Source organism: Barbatula barbatula (genome assembly GCF_947034865.1).
Source record: "Barbatula barbatula genome assembly, chromosome: 5".
Taxonomy (NCBI): Eukaryota; Metazoa; Chordata; class Actinopteri; order Cypriniformes; family Nemacheilidae; genus Barbatula; species Barbatula barbatula.
This window is the reverse complement of record NC_136769.1, coordinates 9,428,923-9,455,309: the sequence shown is the minus strand read 5'-3', so window position 1 is coordinate 9,455,309 and position 26,387 is coordinate 9,428,923. Positions and strand designations below refer to the sequence as shown.

General features: G+C 39.2%; 2 protein-coding genes across 7 annotated transcripts; one reads left to right on the top strand and one right to left on the bottom strand.

The window, feature by feature from the left end:
* Positions 1-19: 19 nt before the first annotated feature.
* On the top strand, positions 20-5,242 carry nme3 (NME/NM23 nucleoside diphosphate kinase 3). Its single transcript, XM_079455594.1, has 5 exons — positions 20-173; positions 1,075-1,205; positions 1,373-1,474; positions 1,592-1,704; positions 4,554-5,242. Exons 1-5 carry the CDS (start codon positions 128-130, stop codon positions 4,669-4,671), a joined length of 510 nt encoding a protein of 169 aa, XP_079311720.1. The 5' UTR covers positions 20-127; the 3' UTR covers positions 4,672-5,242.
* Positions 5,243-5,341: 99 nt separating this feature from the next.
* mapk8ip3 (mitogen-activated protein kinase 8 interacting protein 3) lies at positions 5,342-26,112 on the bottom strand. Of its 6 annotated transcripts, none has more exons than XM_079456532.1 (32): positions 25,186-26,112; positions 22,816-22,936; positions 22,644-22,714; positions 22,454-22,539; positions 21,384-21,407; positions 20,892-20,943; positions 20,026-20,254; positions 19,742-19,844; positions 19,034-19,173; positions 17,132-17,189; positions 16,336-16,488; positions 16,199-16,256; positions 15,746-15,894; positions 15,561-15,617; positions 15,287-15,457; positions 14,356-14,515; positions 13,076-13,126; positions 12,281-12,367; positions 12,050-12,199; positions 11,140-11,305; positions 10,755-10,949; positions 10,348-10,495; positions 9,836-9,955; positions 9,520-9,600; positions 9,339-9,406; positions 9,043-9,191; positions 8,685-8,856; positions 7,981-8,094; positions 7,324-7,362; positions 6,752-6,913; positions 6,416-6,565; positions 5,342-6,323 (listed from the first exon to the last, which is right to left on the bottom strand). In XM_079456532.1, the coding sequence occupies exons 1-32, from the start codon at positions 25,483-25,485 to the stop codon at positions 6,202-6,204; spliced, it is 3,906 nt and encodes a 1,301-aa protein (XP_079312658.1). In that variant the 5' UTR covers positions 25,486-26,112; the 3' UTR covers positions 5,342-6,201. The 6 variants fall into 6 exon arrangements, with proteins under 6 accessions (XP_079312658.1, XP_079312654.1, XP_079312657.1 ...); XM_079456528.1 differs by having other exon boundaries at positions 10,348-10,504; positions 20,799-20,943; positions 25,186-26,103; XM_079456531.1 differs by having other exon boundaries at positions 10,348-10,504; positions 25,186-26,103.
* Between the last annotated feature and the right edge of the window lie 275 nt (positions 26,113-26,387).

Here is a 26,387-nt window from a genome sequence, read left to right as displayed (position 1 = left end):
GCCCAAAAGGGAGTCCAGTAGTGCGCGCATGCGCATCATCTAGCTACAGTCATCATCGCACGCAGGACTTCTTCTCCATCTTTCCTCCGAGAACTGTTGAGACCTCCTCGTGCCCTGCGCTGCGATCATGATCATACTTTTCCTAACGCTGTTTGCGAACGTTTTCAAGACCGGTAAGTAAGAGTGTTTTAAACCGGTTTTAGTTTATCCGCATTAAAGAGTGTTGGTACGACTCAAACATTTCTCGTATGTGGTTTGTTAATGCTTCATTCCGTGAGTTTTTGTCTTTATGCTGCCTATCCAGATCTACGAGATATTGCGCTGGGTGTGGATAACTGCAAGACAGATTATTGTCATATTTATTTAAACTGTACTTGGCTTCACGTTTAAGACGCACTTTGGTAATGCAAGCATTTCGCTAACTTAAGCTACATGCGACTATTCACGTCTTTTCCAAATAGGGTTAAAGAGTTAGCACCTAGAAAATTCGTAGACTCCGAGCAATGTTGTCTATGTTTTTTAATAGAAAAGTTAATGCTCATAAATGGCATTATTTGCATGTTCTGTGTTTTGTTGTACATCCTATTCAGAGCGGTTATAAGGTTTTTTCCTGCGATTGGGTCAGGTAGGTATTCCCTGCGCCATGCTCACGCGTGATTGGCTATTATGTATCAGACTGCGTTATGCTTGAACGTGATTGGCCAGCTGCTTTGGTTGCACATATTGTGGGTTCTTTAAGGTCGCTGTGTCAAAACGAGCTCGTGGATTTACGTTGGATTGGACGATAAATGGCTATTTATTGCTGTGATATTAATGATTCTAACAGGCATTGACCGACTTTACCGTCGTTAATAATGACAAAAAAATTACAAAATATTGTATTTATTATTCTTGGATTGTGGATGGTTTGATTTGTAATACATTATAATGAATACTACATAAATCTACAATGTTTTGTTATAACACGCTTTCCCTTTGATTTATTAATTGTGACACCAATTACTACTTTGTACAAGACACGTGCAAATTCATCACTTAATAGTTTTGAGAGCTAGTTTTGTATGTTTATGACAGGATGGACCGGTGTAAACGAGCGCACGTTCCTAGCGGTGAAGCCAGATGGTGTTCAGCGCAGACTGGTGGGCGAGATCATCCGCCGCTTTGAACGCAAGGGCTTCAAACTGGTCGGAATGAAGTTCCTGCAGGTGAGAGTGCAACCGGGGCATCCAGACAAACATCAACTTCTACTTACCACTTGTAAAGCGATATGTAACATTGACATGGGATTTATATTTACTGTATAGCATTACATTTGCAATAAGCATGTGCATGTCTGTTTAGCCAGCTTTATGTATTTGTGTGTGCTGTGTAGGCATCTGAAGAGCAGCTCAGACAGCACTACTATGAACTGAAAGAGAAACCTTTCTACAGCGGCTTGGTCAAATACATGAGCTCTGGACCCATTGTAGCTATGGTAAGGGTTAAATATATGGTTGAATTCTGATGGGACTTACATGTAAACGCTTGTTGTGTTATGGCATGCACCTCAAATGAGATGTCTGTCACTGTGTTTGTCTTTCTGGTTTCTTAGGTGTGGCAGGGGTTGGATGTGGTAAAGACTTCCAGAAAGATGCTTGGAGAGACGAATCCAGCAGACTCTCTCCCAGGGACTATCAGAGGAGACTACTGTGTGGAAGTGGGCAGGTTGGTGTGAGGTCAACTATCAAATGGCCTTTTAGTGTCTCTGGGTATTTTGGTTTCCCAAAAATGACATTTTGAGAAACATGTGGCGCTCATGATGTCACATCCTAATTAGCATATCTGTGATATTACCACGTCGTGTTTGCGTTTGTTCTAGTCGTGGCACAATATACTCTATTTAATACAACTGAAAAGCAAGCTTCTGCTGCAAAGTTGCACATGCCGATTCGTTCCAAAGTTAAAGTTTGGTGACCGGTTACCTGCGAATGCGTATCACGTGAAGACGTGCGACCAGATGGATTTGGCACAGCGTGACCATTAATCCACGGTCACACCTGTCTTTTTCTATAAGTAGCCACCATAAACACTTCATATTGTGTATGATATGTGCTGCTCAACACTGTGTGCCTAAAAACCATGGTAAACATAAGCATATATTATTCAATTACTAACGGTCAGTATTAGTTTCATTTTTATTTTATTAAATGACACAAAAAAAACATGATTATACGAACAGAGTTCAAGCTGTTTCAAAAATTTAAAATACGTATTAGTTGAACTGAGGGTGTTAGAATAAACCCGAAGCGTACGTGATCATTGTCATGCGGTGTATCTAGCCAATCTCGAAAAGCTGTGTCGTCATCACAGCCTGGTGCAGGTGCTCCTGAGATGCTGTGCCGGTTGAGGTAGCTGGCTGTTCTCGAAACCCTCTTGCGGTACTTTAATCCTGTTTGCGTTGGCGCCGGTTCAAGTGAGACAAATTTCTAACCAGCGTACACTACTTCAAGTCAGCCGCCGATCGGTCTGCGCAGGTTCCTTTAAGACCATCAATTGAAAACAGTCTTTGCTTTAGTTAAACATTTAGAAAAGTTGGCTTCAACTCTTTCAGTTGGACATTTACTAATTAAAATTCCAAGGTATCGAACCTGTTTAACAGTTATTCCAGATATATGACCCTGGACAACAAAACCAGTTTTTGGGTCAATATTTTTAAATTAAGATTTTTACATAATCTGAAAGATGAATAATTTAGGTTTCTATTGATGTGTGGGTTGTTAGGATAGGGAGATACAGCCATTTAAAACTCTGGAATCGGAAAGTGCAAAAAATCTAAATATTACGAAAAAAAACATGAAGGCCCTCCATTCACAAAAATAATGTTTTTATATATTTAGGGTAGGAAATGTACAAAATATCTTCATGGAACAGGATCTTTACTTAATATCCTAATGACTTGTGGCATAAAATAAAAATCTATTATTTTGACCCATGCTTTGTATTTTAGGGTTCCTGTGCTACTTAAGACTTGGGTCACATCAGAACTATGAACAGTCATAATTTCAGATTTATTTTGGTTAACAGTAAAGCCAGAGGCATTTGAAAATAATTTGAATGCCTCTAAAATGATGGGTCCCTGACCTTTATTCTTCAGAAAAAAGCATGGTTAATCAAAATAGTGTTATCTGCTATTTGAATGCCCTCAATATTTGAGCAGTGTGTCGTGTTAAGGCTAAGAAGCTCTGCAACTAATACAAACATTGAGACAGAACAACCTTGCCTGATACCTCTTCCAACAACAAATCGAGATTAAGTCCCTTAGAGAAGGACACACAACTGGTTCTTATTCTTATATAAGGTATGCAGAGAATTCACAAAATTGGGGCCATACGCAAAATGATTTAAAGCTTCATGTATAAAAGCATGTAGTACGATATCAAATGCTTTGTAGAAGTCTTAGAACAAAATAACAGCATCATCATTAATACATTTGGAATAATCCAAAAGATCTAAAACAAGATTAATATTATTTGAAATGTGCCAACCTTTCATGAACCCAGATTGTGAGGGTAAGATAAATTCTTCGAAACAAGGCCTCAATTTCTTTGCGTATACTGCAGCTAGTATTTTATAATCACAATCAAGTAATTGAACGGCAATTATATAAATATGTTTTATCTTTATATGGTTTTAGAATTAATGTCATTAAGCCTTGCTTCATAGATCCAGATAACCCTCCTCCATTCTTGCTATAGAGTTCTCATATTCTGCTGCCGCCCATATTTGCAGCTGCATACAACAAATATTTTCGTGCTCAAACTGCAATGTGACTTGCTCTTGCACTCTGAGACGTTTGGCGTCATAACAGTAGAAACAGTATGCTAATAACAGCAGCGTCAGATTAAACCATGAAAGGAGCATATATATACAAGTGCAGCGTAGGCCAGACAGTGTGTGAAAGTCCGGAGCGTGCAACTTTCATGACGGAAGGATCGTCAGTTCGCCTGAATTTTAATCGGACCAGTTATTATAAATAGCATAAATACAAATACATTAAGAGTAAATCCAGCATCGCTTTTGCCTTCAAACCTAGTCAGGAGAATGAAACCAACTGATCGACCAGATGTTCACTTTATAGAGGTATGTTTATATTTTGTCTTATGCATTTCCTCTGGGACATGGTGGCTGCAGCACCACGGCTGTGATAACTGAAGCTACGCAGCCTATTTTGCGTGTTCCTTTGCGTGTACATTTGGGCGGCGTCATGCAAACATGATCACAAACTGACGTAGAAATGTGGGGGAGTGATTGTTCGAGACATTTTGGACAGACTTCTCTTTTAGTTAGAGTAAAACATTTTGTGCAAAACTTAAAATTTTGTGACTTTGGACATCTTACACATGCACAAACGGTAATGTAAAACACTAAATCAAAAGCAAAACATAAAATTCCATCATATGACTCCATTAAGACTAATACGTCTCCTTTTTTAACAAATTTAATAAGGTCTGATTTTTATAAATCTTGTAAATTCTTATTGTCGTATAATGTATATTTCTGTTTTTCCTGTGCAGGAATGTTATCCATGGCAGTGATTCAGTTGAAAGTGCTCAGAGAGAGATCGCACTGTGGTTTAAGCAGAATGAATTATCATGCTGGGAGGAGTGCGGTGAGCACTGGATCTATGTTTGAGACAGTCATGCGCTCTGGCACTTATCGTAACAGCTTTACATCCTTGAACTGCATCTAGCAAATCAGAGAAACCTTGACAGTGCGATAAGCAGCTGGAATAAATTTTGCGTAAGCCATCAAGTGACCAGAATACTTTAAAGTCACCACAGCTTTATCAATACTAGACAGGAGTTTTTTGCCTTAGGTGGTTTTGGTCAAGCTGTTTTGAATGTAATAATTTGTATTTTTGCTTTACTCAACATTTCTGTTTTTCAGTGACATGTTTAATCTTCATTAGTCTTTGCTCTTGTTAAATGCCCTTATGGGAACCTAAATGCACTACGTTCTCAGCAGTTGAAACGTCTACAGCCACTTGAAAGACATTGTTTACATTTGTACGTCCAACTTTTGAGCAGGTCACATTGTCATCTTTATGTATGAAATGAATGTATCTTTACTTGGAAGCAATAATTATTAAGTCTGCATGCTCCGAAAAACTAACCTGAATACCTAATATTGTTTTGTCTTATTCTGGTGGTTGTAACTCTCAACCACAGGGCGCATTACATAAAAAAAAATCATTTTTACATTTGATCTTTGTCGTCCATATTATTCTAAATATATATTTGTCATGTAACACTGGTCATTTAAAATCCCGTTGAATATATCACGCTAAAGACACAGAGTTCTTCAGCACATAAACATGTTTATTAATACTTAACCACACATATAGAACACAGAGTGATGATTTACATACAAGGCGACTGGGTGGGACATCCATCCGTCAAACCTGCAGCCAAAGGCATCAACCGTCATTCTTAATCCCATGGGAAGGTTATCAAATCCATTCGGCACACATCTCACTGAGGTTGAAAATGCTAGAAATTGGATTGATAATTGTTTTAATGTTTTTAAATTAGGATATTAAAAAGCTGGTTTGGGTTGTGCTACATTGTCAACACAAATCACCTTTCACGTTCTTTTCCTGCAGTCCATATTCCCATATTTACATTTTTGCTGTGTTTTATGAAGTCAAACATAGCCAGGTGATACTGGATATTCTCCTCTAGAAAATCTTTTCAAAATCAAAATCATTCATTTCAACCAGCTTCTCTGGGTTCCTGTGTCCATTCAGTAAGCTGTGTGCTGACGGATTGGTAAAAGATAAGGTATCATTGGCAAAAACTGGGTAGTTTCTCCAGTAAAGTAGTTTGGTACTGCTTTAAGCTTTTTACATTTAAAATTTGAAATTGCCATTCATAAGATGCAGAGGGTTTTGAACATTATGTATATTTTTTTTGTGGGGCTGGTAAACTTTTAAGGGGAAATAAAGGATCGTACAGGTAGTAACAATTTAGGGTAGGAAGATACAGGCTAAGGGAGGGCTCAATATAGGACTTTTAAAAGGGTAGTTACAAGGCTGTGATAGTTACATAGCTTAGGTACAGATTTTGGGCGTAGTTACAGAAGGAGGTAAGATTTCATACTCTGTCTTTGGGGTTGGAGTTACGGGTAGAAGGGGAGGGGGTAGACAGGAAGTGTCTTTTCGTGTTACTCCGGGCCGCAAGACACCTGCCAAACAATGATATGGCTCCTCTCAGCTTTAGACAGTGCTGGCTTCATCTGTGGGGCTTCACCATCTGCTTCTTCTGTTTCTTCATCCTCTCCATCACCTGGAAAGAACGGTATTACGTTAAGGGATAGTCACCAATAGTAGGGGATTTTAGAGTCCAATGTCGAGATACAAAAATGCAGAGCTTCTCACCAATACGGAAGTCAATGTATCCCTCTCCTCCACTCAGCACCAGGACGTTCTGAACACTCTGTGCTTCTGTGTCCGTTGGGGCTGCTGTGGACCCCTCGGACTCTGATGGGCTATCCAGCACGCTACCATTCAGGGTGGCCAACACATTGCCTGAACACATTTTGAGAATCATACCATCAATGTAATTAAACATACAAGTTAGGAGATACTACAGCATGTAATATTCAATTGTTGAATACCATTATTGACCAATCAGAATTAAGTATTCCAGTTAGAGGCATAGTTCTGAAAAAAACCTGACTACCATAGTAGTGATAAAAAAATATTGATACTTACCGGGCACTGTGACAAAGAACTTGACTGCATCTCGATGTCCATGGAAACAGAGTTGAGCCTGAGCCATGGAGCAGTACGGTATGAAGCTACTCTTCTCAGAATTACTGTCATCTGCATATACATGTATCACACCTCCTGATGATGTGGGTGACACCTTATTTGCTGCACACAAATAGAAAACGCTGATCAGAAACGTCAAAGAACAAGCAATGAAATTCACAGGGATAGCCAGTGCAAATAAAATACTGCTGGAGACTGCAGAGAAAGAATGTGAATGTCTTAAAATAAATAAAAAATAGCTCAGTGCATGCTTTATTATAACACAGGTTTGCACCCAGAAACAAAAAAACAGAAGGTCATAACATTTATGACCACAATGAAAAAATAAATATAATGAAGATGTGGAGGTAAATCATCCATGCTAACGAAACATGCTAAAACAATCAAAACAAATCTAGTTTATTGAATTATAAGCATTAGAATTAAGATAATAATGTGAATTGAATCTGAACCCAAATGAAGCATGACAAGACATCCAAAAAAGTATGACAGTCAGTACGTTTTACACTTACCTCTCAGTCCCAGGAGCTGACCTCGATGAAGCACTACAGCTATAGGAAAGAGGAAATGGGAACAGGGCAGGACAAGAGAGCAACACCCATGAGACAAAGTGACAGAGGGGGATTAAAATAGTGAATAAGAGACAGAAGCTGAGACAGAAAGGAGATCACTGAAATGTGGCCCAGAGGTTCTTGGGAATGGATTATAAAAGGAGGCTGAACAGACAAATGGTTAAAGGTTTAATCCTACGATGGCGATAACCTAAGCACTGAAGTGTTAGTAAGATTTAGATCTGCTGCTGACAAGATAGTTCTGTTGGATATCAACTACCAATCTACAATACATATTACTGCCAAGGTCATGGGGTCAATTTCCATGAAACACATTAAATGATAGAATGTATACTGTACTGATAAAAAGTATATCTTTATCTCAAGGTAAAGCATCTGCCAAGTATAAATATGTGTTTTGTTTGCTGGTGTTCTAAGGCCTTTATCAAGCCTCTAAATATCAATACTTCCTTGGTTAACCAGCTTTACCAGAAATATGACCAAATATCTTAAGTCTATGGGTGTGCTCTAGAGCAAAAGGTGATCGGGTTGATCAATAATACAAAAAAGGATGGTATTTTGGTGTATGTTTGCAGGGTGTGTATCCCCACGACGTACTTTCAGTCAAAGGAATAGAGATGATGACTCCATTTCCAGTCCCCACCCACAACCGGTTTCCTCCAATCAGCAGAGCAGTAATTCTGACGAAAGAGAAGCCTAACTTTCCGGTACCTGCCAATCACAGACAATACAGCAGAATGTAAATTCTTACTGTCGCCAGACTTATATAAAAGGCAATATGCCTCTATATATGTGACCCTGGACAACAAGTCTTACAGGTCAATTTTTTTATTTTAAAATTTCCATTGATTTATGGTTTGTTAAGATATGGCAATATCTGGCAGAGATACAACCATTTAAAACTCTAGAATCTGAGGGTGCAAAAGATCAAAATATTGAGAAAATTGCTTTTGAAGTTGTTAATCCTGTAGCATTCCATCAACTCACAAAAATAACATTTTTATATATTAATGGTCGGAAATTTACAATATATCTTCAGGGAACGTGATCTTAACTTAATATCCTAAGGATTTTTGGCATAAAAGAAAAATCACCCATACAATGTAAATGTAGGCTTATACTGAAAATGTTCCTGTCCTACTTAAGACTGGTTTTGTGATCCAGGGTCACATATAATAACAAACACTGTTCTTGTAAGGTCAACTTATTTTCACAATTAAATAAACAATAATATTTAATAATACTTCATATACTGATTTAATAAATCTGATGCTAGGTCACGAAAAAAAACGAAGCATTACCGAGCATCTTGCTGACATATGGCTCAATATCCACGTCTTGTAGATGCTGGTGTGTGTGCGCATGATACAAGCGAAGTGTAGAATCCAAACGAATGGAAACCCAGACGCCATCACCGATCCACGCCAGCTGCCTCACCTGGCTCTCTTTGCGTGGGTGAGCATCAAACGATTTCTGTATGAAGCAGAGAGGGAATGGAGATACCAAATGAAAACCCCGAAATCAAGATAAAATGCGAAACATAGAGGAAAGGGTACAAACATTTTCGGACAAAAACATAAAGTAAATGAAGAATTTCTGATCTATGTACAATGTTGGAGAAACAGTGGAGATTAATAAAATATTTTCACTTGGGCGGACCTCAATCTGCATACTCTTGGGCTGGATGACATGGATCTTGTTCTTGTTACCGCACCAGACTCTGTCATGCACCACAGCCATGCATCGGATGGAGTGGTGAGGTCTCCCCAAATCCATTAGATGATAGTTAGATAGATCCCACTGTCCGTCTATGTGCAAAATTCACACAGAACATGCATTGGTATTCACATTGGTGTGATCCTTTTTGCTTTATGTCAATAAAATATGTTAAATATAAAAAATCATTAAGATCAAGAGACAGATAATGAGTTTAATATGTGTGAGATAAGGCAAACCTTCAGCTCTGTGAAAGATAGCAAGAGTGCCATCGGCTAATGCAACCAGAACCCTGCCCTTCACATGCCTACAATGCAAAAAGATCATTAGACATAAACAAAATTATAAGACATAACAGGTGTTCACCTTCATCATATGCAATTGTTCTGGCATATACAGACACTTTCATATTGTACTTACACCAAACTTAGTACAGAGTCTTTAAGTTTGATCGAATGGAGACATTTCTTCCAGTTTGACATTGCAGAGTGAACATAAAGCCTGCAGAAAAAAGGTTTCAGTTGGCATTACAGAGTGTTTAAGGAAATGTACCAAAATACCAATATACACAGTGGATTTATAACATTAATAAAAATGCAATGTCTACAAAATTATTAAAGCCATAAGTTATGATACCGTAAAAACAAAAAATGAATGTTTTGAACATGTATGTGTGTTATAGAAAAAAAGAGAAAACAGAGATATATAGAGAGAGAGGGGGGGATCTTATGCCTACCAGCCATTCTGTGCTCCAAGCCACATGGTGGGAGCCGCACTTGTTCCTGCAACATCGTCTCCTACTTCCTCAGAATCTTTAGGAGCTGATGCTACCTGTTCCTTTGGTATGCCCGCCTCACTAATTCACACAGAGAGTCAGAATAAAACAAAGAACACATATGCCTAAATGGTTTCCAAACTAAAATGATCGTATGTATGTATAATATCTATAACCTAGTTTATAGATATCGCTATAATCTCTATCACAACACAGTGCTTGGTTCGTTTTAATGGTGAATGTTTTACATAATACACAACAGCCTACTGTACATACATAATACGATGTATACACAATCTAACCACTCCCATGATGATTCGACTATGTGACTGGACACATTTTTCAACCACTGAAAAAGCTTGATAATAAATTAGCATGAAACAAATAAAATAATACAGATATGATAAAACAAAAGTAAAACAGAGCCCTTACAGAGGACATTTACATCTGGTACATTAACGTGTGTGAGGTACCTGCGTGTGTTGTCGGTGAAGACATGCTCGGTGAAGGCTCTGAGGGTGATGTTGGTGTTCTCATTTGGTGCCGCCTCCTCTGACACCTCAATGGCTTCTGTTGCCTCCTCTGCAGACTGTGATACAGCCAAGCTTCTACACACAGGAGCTGTAGGAGCTAAAGTATTAAATATATAACAAATATAAAAGAAAACACATAAAAACCAATGCATCAGGGATATGCACCATTCAGGTATGACACAATACAAATAAATGTGCAATTTAAAGGGAGACAGTTTCCTAAATTCTAAATGAAGGCATTGATTTTAAAAACTGTGGTTGCATTATATGATGTTCATGCAATGCAAGACTAGTAAGTAATGTGTGTTTCATAAACAGTTCAGCATGGAATTCAGCATTGACTTTACCTTGGCTTCGGTCTTGCACAGGCGTATCGGTGCGAGACGAACAGTTGCTACGTACTACACTGCAGTTGGTGGCACATCCCACAATTGTAATGCCTGCCAACATTCCCTCCACTCCGCCCTTCTCCTCTGATGCACCATCACCACCCTGCTGCTCCAAAAATATCTCACCTGCCGGGTAATCACTCTCACTGGCACCTACACACATACAGTAAGCCTGAAAATATGCCAGTTACTGTAATCAAAAATGATGTAACATTCACATGTCTGGACTGGTGTCAGTCTCTGTGTTACCTGTATTGAAGACCCATTTTGTATTTGGTTGTAATATAACATTTTTATTTGTATGTAATATAAAAGATCATCTTTCAAGGGCAGGTACACTAACCTGGAACACTAGAGATGCACAGCACATGGGCGTTACAGACGTTAAACTGGTCTACTAGTGAGCAGGGCTGGTTTGCGTCGATGATGACCACCTTGCTAGCTGAATGAGTGCTGGTCAGGATCCACACGCGGCTGCTCATGGAGTCAGTCTCATGCAGTTCCTTAGGCTTCAAAACAGAGACAAGTGTAATGTGAACATACTGTTTAATTATTATGAGAACAAAAAGAAATGTCTGTGACCCCGTCTGTGAAATCATAATCTAATTCTGAGATTACATTAAAAACAGGATGGCAACATTTTCAAGATAGAGTACTCAAAATTATAAATACTATAGAAAGGATTTTCTTCCTTTTGCAGAACACAAAAGAAGATATTTTGAAGAATGTTTTTAACTGGTCCCCATTGATTTAAAATAGAAGTGAATGGGGGCCAGTGCTGTTCGGTTACAACACAGCGATTTTCTTTGAAATATCTTCTTTTGTGTTCATAAAAGGTTGAAATGACAAAAGTGTGAGTAAATGACGACAGAATATACATTTTTGGGTGAACTCGCACTTTAAGGTGGGTTTTCACAGACTGGGTCTTATTTGACCCTTAAAATTTGTATGTATATTGTTTTAATCTTTCAGTGTAAAAATGTAATGTAAAAACGTAAGGTTGTGGGTACGATCCCAGGGGATTGCAGATACCTATGTAACATGTACAGCATAATGCAATGTAAGTCACTTTGGATAAAAGCGTCTGCCAAATGCCTAAATGTAAATTTAAATGCCCAATAAAACTATAGTTTCTGAACTGTGTCTTCGTATACTGTATTTTTCCCTTTGCAAGCATTTTAAAAATCTAGTCCAAAACTGTTTATATAATTAAATATTTTTTATATCTTTGTTTTGTTTTTATATTTCTTGACCTTCTTTTTCTCTGGTGAGCTATGCTCGCTCTTGTTTCCGCCTTCATCTTCACCGATCAATGGATCCGAGCCGTTGGACGGCTTAACGCCAGCAGCCTCCTGATTGGACGTCTTCCAGCCAGTCAGATCTACACCAGCTGCACACCACAGCTGTGCAAAAGACCAAGAATCTATGTTCATAGCAGTAAAAAATGAAACCTTAGGTTTGGTCTGCTTGTGTGTGTCCTGTACCTTCCTGTTAGGATCTTTCTCCACCAGAGGGCGGCAATATACCGGCACAGGGACATTTTTCATGCGGGTATCTTCTTTCTCAGTCACCTGTGAGGACACAGTAGGGCAGTGATGTTCAGATGATCATAGTCAATAAGATCAGTGCTACACAATACAAGAAGGATGCCTTCATCCTGCTTCGGATCAGACTGCCTGGATCCAGACAAAGAACAGCAAACCAGAGCAGCATAATAGAGTATGATAGAGGGTTGCAAGGCAGATGTTAATCTACACTCTACTGTCAGCAAATGTTTGGGGTGGATAAAACAGCTTTTAGACAGGGAGAGGTTAGGATATGGGTCAATTTAATTTGGTACTAAGTGTAAACTGGTGCGTTAAGATGTCATGTTCTCATGGGAATCTGTGGTATTTTATGAGAAACTGTCCAGTAAGCTTTATCTTAATAATAACACTGGCATCTTAAATAATAATGTTTCAGCTAAATGCCTACAATGAACATTGTGTTAAAAGCATTAGCAGCATTTAGTAAACAGGAGTGCTACAGTTTTACTCTTCGCTGGTTGATTTTTATCAAAAGCTACGAATACCATAAGGTTCATTTCTAAACTATATATATAAGTATTCAACTAGCAAAGACATGTTCATCCTGTGATGGCATTATGATTTGCTGCCTGAGTTATCATTCTGCCAAATGAATAAATGTAAATGTAAATGAGGTAGAGACAGGTTAGGTTCTGGGATTTAAAGGGGCAGGGTGGGAGAGGTGCATGCTGGCCCTCTGCCGCTCAGACTTGCCTGCGTCCTCTTCGCTGTGGCATCTTGGGCACTTTCCGCCTGGGAGCCATTCTGTGGGAGATCACAGTTAGAGCCACGGCGACACTGTCACCACGGCAATCCTGACAAACACACTGTCAGCACAGCAACCCCATACGGTTGCCATATCAGCTGACAAGACAATGCAACAACAACCTAAGTGCAGTTTTAGTTTTGAGCTTTTATGCCCCCTTTCCTTGACCTTCAAATGAATTATGGCCGTTTCTCAATTCCAGGAATGCAAAGAACGGACTTGTGTTCTTTCGAAGAACCGTCTTGCGAGTCAGCCTCGGAAAAGTTAACTTGGATGGACGTGCCGCAGTGACTTATGGGACTTCAAGGGGGTTCAGGACGTTCAAGTCTGCATTCAATGCATCCTTGATATCAAGAACACATCCTTCTACTTTCATTAAAGTTGTTTCTCAATTCCAAGATCGCAAAGAACGGACTTGTGTTCTCATGGAGACCGGCTTGCGAGGCAGCCTCGGAAGAACAAACTTGGATGGATGCGCCGCAGTGACTTCTGGGACATTCGATGCATCCTTGATATCGAGAACACGTCCGGTTACTTTCATGCATTCTCTGTTCTTAAGTATAGGGACAGACTTTGACTGTTATTGATGACGTAGAGTGAGAACACGAGGAAATAGACCGCTGAAGAACGCACATTGAGAAACGGCCAATGACAGCCCAAAAGCCATCTTTAATATCTTGCAAGCTCCAAATGCAAATTGGCTTTGGTGACACGTTTGTGGAATCTTTTTTTAATTTAACCATCAAAACATGAGGAAACTAAGCAGAACAAGTTACGATGTGTCCAAATGATGCAACAGATGAAGTATGGCACGAGATCGGCGCATGTATGATGCTGCGAGAGACCCAGCGACTTTTTACAAACATGCATAGAAGAAAAGCTAAAGAGCTACACAGCTAATCAACTCCACTATTATAAGAACAAAAGTATATATTTAAAAACATGATACAAAACATTTTGAAATATTATTGGCCAGTAAACTTTCTTATTTTTCCCTTTTTGGCAAAACATTTTAAACAAAACAATAGTAAAAAATAAACAGTACTTGTTTAAATTAGATTTTTTAAAACTGGATTGTTGTGCATTTGTAAGTTTGTGTCAAGTCCATTGTATTGCATTATTCAATACTGCAGAAGTGCATACATACTGCAGCAATGGTCAACTTTGTTCCAGTATAGCCTAGGTCTGGTGATGCACTGCTGTCAGAGGTCAACCTTAGTCCAGATACCTGTTTGAGTCGGGATGGGACACTCCAGCCGCACGTCTGCATGGGGCCGTCTTTCCGGCGCATGTGCTCGCGCACCTGCCTGTATTGCTCGCGACGCTGCTCTCTGCGGGTACAGAGTGCCGAATCGCTGAGGAGAGACGCAACACCATTACTGGGCAGTCTACAGGACGAAGAGAAAGAGAAAGAGAGAGAGCTTGAGCGAAAGAGCAAGAGAATCAGCCAGCCAGCCTGCCGAGGCCGAAAAGAAATGCAACAGACATACACACGGCGAGATGTGAAGCGTTAAGTGTTAACACAGGATGAGAAAAGCACATGGCAACACACGCATTCATCTGTAATGTACGTGAACAAAACGTTTTGAGATGAACGTGATGAATAAAAGTAGGGCCTAAAGAATTCCCAATAATGATATTATCATGATATCATTGGAATGTGTAAAAAGGACCTAAATGATGCTTTCAGTCAAATTCATCTTTAATTAATATTTTTATATTATTCATGTATGTTATTAAAAATGGTAGTGTATTTTGCAAAAATCTGTAAAACAACGCTGAAGGGGCATCCATTAATATTGTAAAGATCTGTTCAATTGTAAAAATGCTAAATGTTCATTTGTTTCATTTATGTATATGTGTACAGTTTGATCATGTTAGAGTACATCAAAACAGCACGTCCTCATTTAGATGGTTAACTTATTATGTGTGTGTTTGTGTGTACGGCTTTAGCTTTTGACTATGCGGGTGAAATGTCTAAAATAACCTCACAAATAGTGTAAAACGTGTCAAATGCAGCATTAGCACAAAGCATTTTGAGGGCATCAGCCTGCCAGAGAGAGAGAATACACTATAGGGTGGACACAGAAGGAGGTTGAACAAACATGTGTGAATGAGAATGTGAGGACACAGACACGTATGCATCTGCTTTTTCTCACTCTTCAGGCATGAACTCCAGTATGCAGTTGGAAGTGGAGATCTGACACATGGTTTGTGAGCGTCGCTGATTGTAGCCACCAATGGAAGGAGACTTATAGTGGATGTTGACGCTGTTGTAAGGTCGCTTCACTGGAGGAGGACTGGAAGAAGAACTGAAAAGACGTGCAAAGCTGGAGAGAGAAAGAGGGAATGGGAAAGTGATATAAACGTAATGTCAACATTTCAACTGTGTGAATCAGTCTCTTAAAACTCTAAAACTGGTGAAATACTTACAATTGCCAGATTATAGATTTCTTCTTCTCAGGTAGTGCAGGGCTCTCTCGAGAAGCCCTGTGAAAAGAAAGTGGACAAAGAGAAGATTAAGTTATGTGACGACAAACGAATGTGGCGGAATTGTGAGATGCTCAGTCCAGGAGGGGCAAACATATTAGTGTGCATGTATTTTCCATCTCTCTCACCTGATCATCTCGGTCCAGCGCACAGCCTCCTGAAGCTCCATCAGTCTCTCCTTGTACTGGTTTCGTTCCATCAGTACACGGGCCATCTCCACACGCGTGAAGCGACGCCTCTGCGTCATGGCAACATCATCCTGCAGCGGAGATGAGTACTGGACCATAGAGCCACAAGGCAAAGAGTGGTGCGAAGGTTAGTGTTTTAGTCCTTTACAGCAACTAATACATGAAATATGTAAGCGTTGTGAGAAGGTTAGAGATTTATAATTTGTAGAATTTTTAAATGAAAACGGATAAAGCAAGATAAAGCTAGCCTAATGCGATCATCAAAAATATGTTCTTTGTCAACCACTGATGGTGGTTCTGAATTTATTTTTTAATAATAGCAGATGCAACTTACAGTATGATGAAAGTTAACAGGGTTATTTGAGACATTAGGTTTGAAATATGGCTACTTACATCTTCTCCACCTTCATCTTTACAATCCTGAGATGATCCTAAAGCTTCGGCCCTCAACCTTAAATGAAAGAGAGACTTAGACCTGTGTGGTTTAGCATCACAGAAACATCAGTTTTTACCTCCTTAGAAGGTTTTACCTCCTTAGCTCCTCATCCAGTTCTTTAACTCGATGGTCCACTTTGACCTTGGACTGTTTCACTGTTTCCAGTTCTTCCCGAAGAACTTCGTGTTCACTTGACAGCTCGTCCACTTTAGCAATGAGGTCATTCTTCACAATGTTCAGTGCATTCCTACACATGACACATCGCATCATCAAAATAGGTAGTTATGGATGTCGATGGCTAATGTCTGCACATCTCCGGTGTGACATTTTATAGACGGTTTCATCGGACCTGTGTGCCTGGACTGCATTTTGTTGTATGTTAATTTTATTAAATAAACATTTTGTTGAATGTGTCATGTAGTTTTGTGGCATCTAATAAACCCTTATGGGCAAAGACATCTAGCGGTTTAACTAGGTCTCGCAGTCTACATTGGAAATATTGGAGAGGCAAATTTAGCCACGTACCGATTCTTCTCGGTTTCTTTTCGTCAGAAATGTTCTACAGGCATTGTATTATTTGCAAATGTGTACCGTAAATTAAGGGCAGTCCACGAATATGTGCATGTGCAAAACAAGTTTATATTGTTGCTTTAAAACCATCTATATGCCATTAAGGACTATGTTAATCATTTTTATAAGTCAATGCATAAATGATTATAAGAAAAGGAGTAGAGAAGAAGTAGGAGTCTTTTTTCTCTTTTAGGGATGGCACTACAAGATCAGGTGGGTACATGTTGTTTAACACTAATACACAGAGATGCATACATGCATTGACACACACACACACACACACACAAACAAACAAACATACAGTAGGAAAGTAGTCTTACTTTGTCTCCAATAGCTGTTTGTTCTCTGTTAGTAAATTTTCCACCTCTTTTCCCATTCCTGTTGAAAATACACAGAACAACATCAGACCACATCATATAACCATATTCATTAATTGTTTATTATTCCAACATGCAATGTTTCATATATTAAAAATGTATATGGCATAGTCTAACTTGAACTGTGAACAACCAAGCTAAGAAAAACCTAAATGATAAGAAATTTGATTATTTTAGAAGCAATTACAGCAGTTCTTATAACAGTAAAGCCATGCATTTTGAAGCACAGCACTGAGAGGCCAAAGTAAATACTAGGCTTAGAAGAATAGAAGAACACAAGCACAGCGGAAAATCATACAGAGGCACAACTACAAATAATGACAGCACAGTAATGTGTCACAGTGTCCAACTGAAAGCAAAAAGAGTGAAGTAGCCCATAAGCAGGCTGTGAGCCTTACCAAAGAAATCATCCCGGACTGAAACAAAGAGCAGAGGACATATGAAAGATGCAGGATAGTGGAGCAAAGGAAGAGTGTATAAGTATGTTAAAGATGTTAGGGTCAAAAAGATGACATTAGAAAAGATTGAGAGTAGAGAGACAAACAAATGCATAGGCACATGTTAGAGATTAAAGATAAAGAAATTTGTCACACAAACAGTTTTACAGTTGATTATAAACCAAAATGAAAAAAAGCTGGGGCCTCATTTAAAAAGTTGCGTACGCACAAATTTGATCGTAAATCCACAGCAATGTTCATAAAAACAATCTTTGCTGTGGATAAGGGTTGGCGCCACGTCAGGGTCTGAGCAGACGTATGCACTTTTGCTTGTACGAGTGCTGCAGGTTTTTGGATATGCTAGTCATTCTTGCCGCTAGTAAAGGATTTGGACGTTGACAGGTGCCATTTCATATTTCAATGACATTAATTAGACATCTTTAAAATATGAAGATCTGAAACTGTTTGCTGTGTGCAATTCATGATCATGATGACTTCACATCTGGTAGAGAGGCGTACATGCATTTTAAGTGCGTACATTTGAGAAATTTTCGTAAAATCACACAACATTCTATAAATAAGGCCCCTGGTATTTTTTTCATGCATGTTCTGGTTTATTACATTTTAAGATTTTTGTATTAATTAAAAGTAGAAAGCAAAATGTTTCAGCAATCTTTATTAAATAAGCATTTATATTATTTTATTTGCTTATTCCTAGTTTTCACAAAAGACAGTAATAACAACTTGGCACAGAACTATAATTTTTCAATAATGCTATGTTTGCATGATTGTTTATTAAAAGTGAGATTCTGCTTTCTTGCTCTTACTAAAGTGATGACAATATTTAATTGAAATGAAAATAACAAAGAGCATGGAGCAAATCAAAACGAGAGACAACCAATCAGTGATCAGATACACACCTGAGAACTCCCCTAGGGGTGTGGCCGAGAGAAGCACACACAGGAAGGAAGCACAGAGAGGGGTCAAGGGTCAGTGAGTGAGACGGCCAATCAAAAGAAAGATCCACCTTCATACTGAGATAAACAAATCAACAGAAGCTCTACCTTGATAACGAAAGAAATTAAAAGATCCACTAAGTAAATGACTGGAAGTATTTAAATTAAACAACTTAAATAGTAGGATAAACAAAGCAATTTCACTGGATCTATATGTTCAAAGGGCAGAAGATACAGCCAGGAAGCATGCATCCATTTTGGGGACACTTTCAGCAATCTTGAGTATCCCGACAAAAGGCGTGCAGTTTAAAGTGCAAAATACAAAGGATATACAGCCCCTCAGCTGCCATACGCTTAGCTATGATGCTTAAATCTCAAAATAAACAAATATATAATAACAATACATGAAACATATTTCATAATGGATGTAGGTTTACTGGTGTGTAGATTACTTATAAGTTCCTCAAGCCTACCGAGAAGTTCAGCTCCAGCATCCACATCGCCGATGATGTCAGACTTGGCGTCTTTGATCTCGTGGTACAGAGAGTCTGTGTTGATGCCAAACGCCTCATTCACTATGCCCTGAGAAGGACTTCAAAAGAATATTTTATATACCGAGAATATTTAGTCAGTATTGGTATCCTCATTTCATTGCACATGTAGGCAACGTTTTAGCAAGTGTTTTACTTATTCTTTTAAAGGAGCACTTCTAGCGGCGTGGTTGTGAATTACAACCAACGGCTCAGACCTCCCTTTCAAAGCATTACGACAAAGATGTCATCATGTTTTTTTACTTCTTTGTTTAACGATAACATATTAAAGAAACGCGTTCTGGTAGAGCAGTTTGTCCGTTTAGGGCTAGTGTAGAAAATACATGTTGAATTCAATGCAAGGGGACCCGCGATGTATGTAGATAGAAATAGCTCATTCTAAGGTAAAAAAAACATAACGCTTCATTATGTAAGGTCTTTATACACCTCTGAAGACATAGTTATGTTTATTATATTGCATTTCTGTTAATAGATCCTCAAAAGAATTACACACAGCACCTTTAAAACAAAACAACATAACATAAATTTGACTTCAATGGTACTTTCAGCTAAAATAAAGATGTTTACTGTTAGTTTAGTACTGCATTTAGGTGTGTGGTATATGTTTACCTGTTTCCTCCTCCAAAGATTCGAGGGTCCATGCACATGTCTATCTCAGGTGTCGAGTCTAGAATTTCCTGAAATTCTGTCCATTCATCACTACTGCCCATACCTACACACGCACAAATACATAGTTTAAAGAACAACACACATTTATTTTACTGTACAAAATGTCATTACTTTCTCCAACATTGTTTTGGAACCCTTTTTGCGAAATGTGAAGAAATATATTTTTTTATTATGTTTGTGTAACAGCTTTTCTTGTTTTCGCAAAATGATCTCGTCTCTCTCACCAATGCTGACATTCCTGGTTTCCTGAGAGACTTGCACCTCCATGTTTCTACTAAGACGCTTTGCATTTTTGCGGCTCCGCCCCCGGGACGTCTCAAACTCTCCCATTGATACCAGCCCATCATTAAGAGGAGTAACTGTTGCCGAAGGAACAGATGAGGTCGGAGTATTTGATTTGCTGCCTGTGCTGCTGGGCGTGGCTGCAACGGAGTCTGAATCAGAGCCGTCCTCCTAAAGAGAGAATTTAACAAATCACACACAATACAGGCTCAAAGATCACAAACATCATGCCCATTTAACTAAAACAAAAGAGTTATGATCAAAAGTTGTTCTTTTATATACTCATTTATGTACAGTACAACTTAAAATAACAAGATATGAAAAGTCCAGAGAAATTAAGCATTATCAAATAAAGCAGTAACTCAAACTGCCATAGGCGTACTTGAATTCTAGGAAAATGGAAGGACACACACACATATCACATCACATTTCCTTTACAGAACAGTTGTTTTATGAGATGTAATCTATTAAATAAGATTGAATAGAACACATCTGTTCATCTCAGATCTGTTCATCTCACTGAACAAAAGTAAAGAAATGAAAAGGGTAAATCATGAACGTCCAAACCAAAAAAGACCCCTGTAGACCTGCTGGTGTCCATTCAACAATCACCCATTGACCTGACACAAGCAGGTATAACAGAGAGCGGCTGACAGAATGATGACTACTCTGACTCCTCCCCTGGCACTTTGGGGCAGAGCCATATCTGTCACACCTGGTTACCAGGGGCGTAGACAGGCCTGCTGAGATCGCTGGAATGCCAGACATCTGACGAAACCATTCTAGCCCCCCCAGGACCCCCACGTACCATGCCATCTCCACCAGGATACAAACTCAGTGACGGAGGGCGCTCTGTTTTACTGTAGAAAGAAAGAGAGGGTGAAGAAGGTAAATGGTAGTGCTTTACACTAAGCTGACCTATTTACACCCTGTCTATTTACACCAATTTTACTAATGATTTTTATTTGTTATCATGGGAAAATGAAATGAATGTCACAGTTTTGTTTCAAGCCGTCTCAATGAGTCGCATCATGTCACCGATTGTGTCCAGTGTACACAGGGTGTCACACACAAAATGCACCTAGAAATTTGGCGGACAGGATGAATGCACACAAAACTCACAGAGGAGAAAGAGGTACTCGTTCCTGAGTCTCTGACTATTAAACCAGAAATGTTTTTTGGTTTGATCTTTACAGAAGACAGATGGGGCAGTGGTTTCGTACTTTAATGAAAAACTTTGAATGGGAGGTAAGCGCAAAATAGGTTTGGGGGAAATGTCAGAGATAGTTGGGCATTTTACCTTTTCCTCCAGGTGTGTCGTTGACTGCAGACACACACAGCAGCACACGCACAGAAAGAAAGAGACAAAAAGAAAGTGAACACCCACATGCACACATAATGAATACTTACATCAACACACAGTAAACGTGTTACATACAACATAACGGTTACTGGTAAAAAGATGGGATTCTTGTCATAAGTCCATGTTGAAACTGAAAGCATGATGAGATTGCAAACAATGACATGTCACAATGACCAATGATAAGGGAACGTGTTATGGAGGTTACGACAAATCATTTTCATACATTCAGTAAGTAGATGTCAAGGTCAACCTCTGTTCTGAATCCAAATTGATAAATTAATAATTTAATATAATTTTGATGACACATAAAACTGTGTAGCAAACTAGGGATGGTATCTTTTGAAAGCTTTTCTTTTTTTCCCAATTTCCACCAACTTACAAAACATAGATGACTCACTTTTCAAATGAAAACTCTTACTCTCAAGAATATTACTGATCTACCACATTCAAATTATTGTAAAATTGTTATTATTTGAGATCATTTTTATCAATAAGCTCTAATGTATGTTGGTCGGGCACTCTATTAAATAAAAAAATATATGCCTCAGTGCTTAAGAGGTTAAATGTGGGCCGACATGTACCAAGTCTGACTAAGTGAGCCAAACCCTAGTTCTGATTCAGCAAAACAAGACAAGATGTCACTGAGCATCACCAGCCAGCTCCTAACAACACCATCAGTTCACCCACCAAATGGGCCATTTTGTATCATCCAGACCTACAAATGCCTACACATCCACTGCAGTAAGCAGTAAAATGACACAATTACCAAATAAGAGAGTATGAATTTTTACAGTAAGATAATATTTCTGGGTTAATTTAATTCACAAAAGTTGTACTTCATTTAAGAGATTCTTCTTGTGACCCACAAAACAGCATTTTAAAAACACAAATGTCCTCATAATTCAATGAAATTCATAGAGAATCCCATACACATTCCGAAAACTAAACAATGGCTTTGAATAGCACCATTTGTGCTAAACAAATATGTACACATAAATATTACTCACGCCCGTCCGCAGCCTGTGGACTCCTGGTTGCCGGTTCCCTGTTGCATTTTGGAGCGCTCAATGTGTTCTACGTATGTCTGTATCATCTGAAGAGAGTCAAACAGATATCAGTGTTTAAACTGTGTAATGTATGCAATGTGAAGGGTTTGAATGACTTTGAGTTTTTAATGTTTGTTGGGGTTTGACTGACCTCCGTATGGCGCTGGTGAAGAGCATTATACTCTTTCTTCATATCTGATTCTCGTTCTTCCAGACGAGAAACTACAGAAGAGGAACATCTTCTTAAGTCAAGATGCTGAAAACTTTATTTGTTTCAATGTGTACAATTAAGTACATGTGTGTATTTGACAGCATGGACTTACTCTGGTCAGCGTAATTCTTGGTCTTCAGCTCAAGTTGTTTTGATTGTAGCTCCAAGGACTCCACCATAGACTGCAACTCCTTTTTTTCGCCCTCCAAGGCATCTTCAAATTCAATGAACTTCTGTTAACACAAAAACATTCATACAAGGTCACATCCTTTCTTTTACAGGCATAAAACAAAAAAGTGAAGAAGAAGAATATTGATCTGTTTTTCATGTATTTAATTTGATGGATAACCTAGCATACAAACCTTTCTGCATTTTCACATTTTCAAATAATTTCCTCATGGATAACAAAAATGTCCCCACAAGATCCTACATTACTGGTATTATTATCTTTGTGGTAACATTCGGTCCCCACACTGTAGGGTTTACCATGACCATGTGCCGTGTGTGGTGACTTTGAGCTGCAAGGATTTAAGTGGAACACAATAGGCTCTTTCTGCAGTGCGGCCCAGTCACAGACAACCTCCTGGAATTCAGTAATCCCAAAGAGAGGAAGAACCAAACACACTCTAACACACATGCAATTCAGATTCCCTCATTTCAAACATCTCCATGGACTAATCAGGTCATTGATTTATAGTCATACAGAACAATCTGAACCTACTGTAGCAAATCAACTAGATTTGTGATTAGAGCCATTGTTACCTTAAGTTATAGTTTTCATAACGTAATGACAATGCAAAGTCATTTAAGTTTTGTCTACTCATTCTGGACAGGAAGATTAACAGAATGAATATTCAGCCATTTAATCATATGTGACAACTCTGGCAAGAGCCAGGTGCACCTGTCCTGCCCCTTTCCATTAGACAGACGTGAATATAGAGCATGTTAATAAATCTCATGCACATCAAGATCTAAGTTTACACTACTGGATCAGCACAGCAGTCTGAAAGTCTTTCTGTTTGCTGGTGTTTTCATTGTTAATGATGCTAAATTACAGACATGCTTTTTCTTATGAGGGTTGAAAATTGTTGTTTTCATATACAAAATGTCAGTCTGTATATGATGCGGTCTGTAAGAGAAAGACTGTGAGAGATGGTTGTCCTGACGGTGTGCATTATAGTCTGCCATAATCCCACAGGAAAAGAAATTTGAGAATGCTGCTCTCTCTCTCTCGCTCTCTCTATCTCTCACTGTGTGCTCCAAGTCTGTCTCATAAGATCAGAATCGGGTTACAGCGTCAGCTAGCCTCCTTATCCTCCTTCACCTGCTGTCATTTGAACCCAAAACACATCTTTAACTACTCAAGCAATGTTGCATTTTCAAAACATACATGCAAAACTCTCTTCCGGCCACCATTGGTTTAGCAAAGGACACTACAAGATCAGCACATCAACAAGCCTTGCAAAAAAAGCTCAATGATGAAACATTGTCTCTTTACACGATTCTAAGGATATACGAACCTGTGTGTAAAATAAAAAGATTCAATTGACAATAACCACAGACTTTTATGGGTCATAGCGTTCAATTACATTAGACACCTGTGCCAAACAAGCAGATACATGTGAGGATCGCTGCGGCTAACCCCACCATTCACAGTATGCTGAAATTCAGAGAGGAAATGGAAGAGGAGAATTGCCTGTAGACTACTCTATCATTCATGTTACTGAATAAAAGCCTTAATTTCCCATTTTCTTCTTTCTATATCTCTTGTTGCAAACATGAAGTCACTGCACTCTTCTCTGAAGCTTTTTCACCCTCTCTTTACATTCACACTCTAAATCTGTCCTATTAGTGACTTTTAAAACTGAACACTTACATGTTATTTGCATGCCTACTCAAGCATAACAACCAATACGCCAGCATCTTTGGGTGTAGTGTTGGGAGACATTTTAGCGACGTCAGTGTTTAAACGGCATCTGTCCCCTAGCTGCTGTCTTGACCACGGTAGCGGTGCATATTTTGATGCCAGAAATGGACGAAGTCAAGTGTATTCATCTTTGTATTATTTATTTGCAAGCGCGTACAAGACAGTCATGTAGAGAGATTTACTCACTACAACCGGACACACAGATGAATAACATTTTTGAGTTTCTCAAAGTATAGAATGTCATTGGAAGTCATTTGATAAAAACGTGTTTGGTAAAGTTGCATTACAGCCACATGCATCACAATGCACATTTGAAGACACTTTATTGACCAGCTCAAAAACAGATGATCTCAGTTTCAAAACGACCTGACATGGGTGAATCGTAAAAGGTAACATTTCATTCTGAAGAGCCAATGTAATTGTTTACATAACCCAGTCAAATTTAACAAAGTGCTCCCCTCTGGTTAATGACAATAGAATGATAACCTGGTGGAGTCATGGTATTATTGTGTATGACCAAAATAGACACAAAAAAATAGGCGGCGGCGCTCTCACCTCCTCCGCCTGTTTGCGGAGCGATTTCTCCCGTTCATACTGCGTGATGAGCTGCTCGTTGTCCTCCTTCAGCAGTTCCAGTTCCACCTCATGCTCCTGGTTCTCCGTCAGAACCGAGTCGAGGTTCTCCAACACATTCACCACCAGTGGCATCAGCTCCTTCACCACCTCCTCATCGTAGCTCTTGATGAGGCGCTCGAACTCCCGGTAGATGCTGCTGGCCAGGCCCGATACCCGCTCTGACATGACAGATACGGACCCATAATCGTCCTGATACACCACCTCGTCCAGCTCCATCATCTTTGCGACGTTTGATCGTAGCTTGTTAATCTATACAGAATAAATAACAGGTTATCCCAAGAATCGAAATAGCAGCGTTTTGTTCACCCAAAAGCAAAGGTTTCCATGAATTGATGGAAATGTCATCAGGTGTACATGATGACTTTTTCACTCCACGAATCTCGGGCCGTTTAAACGTATTCACTATTGAATTGCGAGGGGTCGAGTCCTCTTCTCCGCCCGTGTTCCTGCGCCACAGTGTCGGCAGCACGAACGGACTCGATTATTCACCGCAGGGTCGGTTCACGGGAAAAGTTAACCTCGGTTCCGTCCGTCTCGTCGCTGCGCTGGAGCGGAATCCATCACTTCGACGCCCAACGAGTGTGACGACGATGCACCTGCCTCCTAAAAGCCGCAGCCCGTGAGTCCAGCCATTACTGGAAAATCAATAGCGAAAAGAGGGAAATAAATAGCTACCGTACAGTGTACTTAAAGGCTATTGGTGTCATTAAAAAATCGTATGGTATATACGGTAACATGTGATAAATTCATCCTTTTGGCATTAGAATCAATCCGGTGGTTGACGGGGCGGCAGAGGCTCGTGATGCTGTTTCCGTTGCTGCTCGAGCGAGCGGCTGTGAGTCTCTCGGGCTGACGTCACAGCGACTGCATGGAGCAGGCCTGGATTCTGATGTCTCATCGCAGGGTTCACAGTGGCAACATGGTTTGACACAAGCACCATTAACGATAAGAATTATGAGCTTTTGGCCACATATACCTTATGTTATTGCCATAGCGTTCAATATCCAATTCTCATCTAAAGTAGGCGTTATTAATCAGTGAATAATTCAATGAACTATCAATTATTGCTTTTGAATGAAATATTGTCAGTGTATTTTCTCATGAAGAAAGTGGTGTGGCAT

What these genes read in the sequence shown, in the direction of transcription:
- nme3 (XM_079455594.1), top strand. Translation starts at nt 128, where the DNA reads ATGATCATACTTTTCCTAACGCTGTTTGCGAACGTTTTCAAGACCG. An exon ending in CTGGACCCATTGTAGCTATG is followed by an intron (nt 1,475 to 1,591) that starts GTAAGGGTTAAA and finishes CTGGTTTCTTAG; the next exon opens with GTGTGGCAGGGGTTGGATGT. An exon ending in TACTGTGTGGAAGTGGGCAG is followed by an intron (nt 1,705 to 4,553) that starts GTTGGTGTGAGG and finishes TTTCCTGTGCAG; the next exon opens with GAATGTTATCCATGGCAGTG.
- mapk8ip3 (XM_079456528.1), bottom strand. Translation starts at nt 25,485, where the DNA reads ATGATGGAGCTGGACGAGGTGGTGTATCAGGACGATTATGGGTCCGTA. An exon ending in CGACACACCTGGAGGAAAAG is followed by an intron (nt 20,944 to 21,383) that starts GTAAAATGCCCA and finishes TTCTTTCTACAG; the next exon opens with TAAAACAGAGCGCCCTCCGT. An exon ending in CTTGGAGCACAGAATGGCTG is followed by an intron (nt 9,601 to 9,835) that starts GTAGGCATAAGA and finishes TTTTTTCTGCAG; the next exon opens with GCTTTATGTTCACTCTGCAA.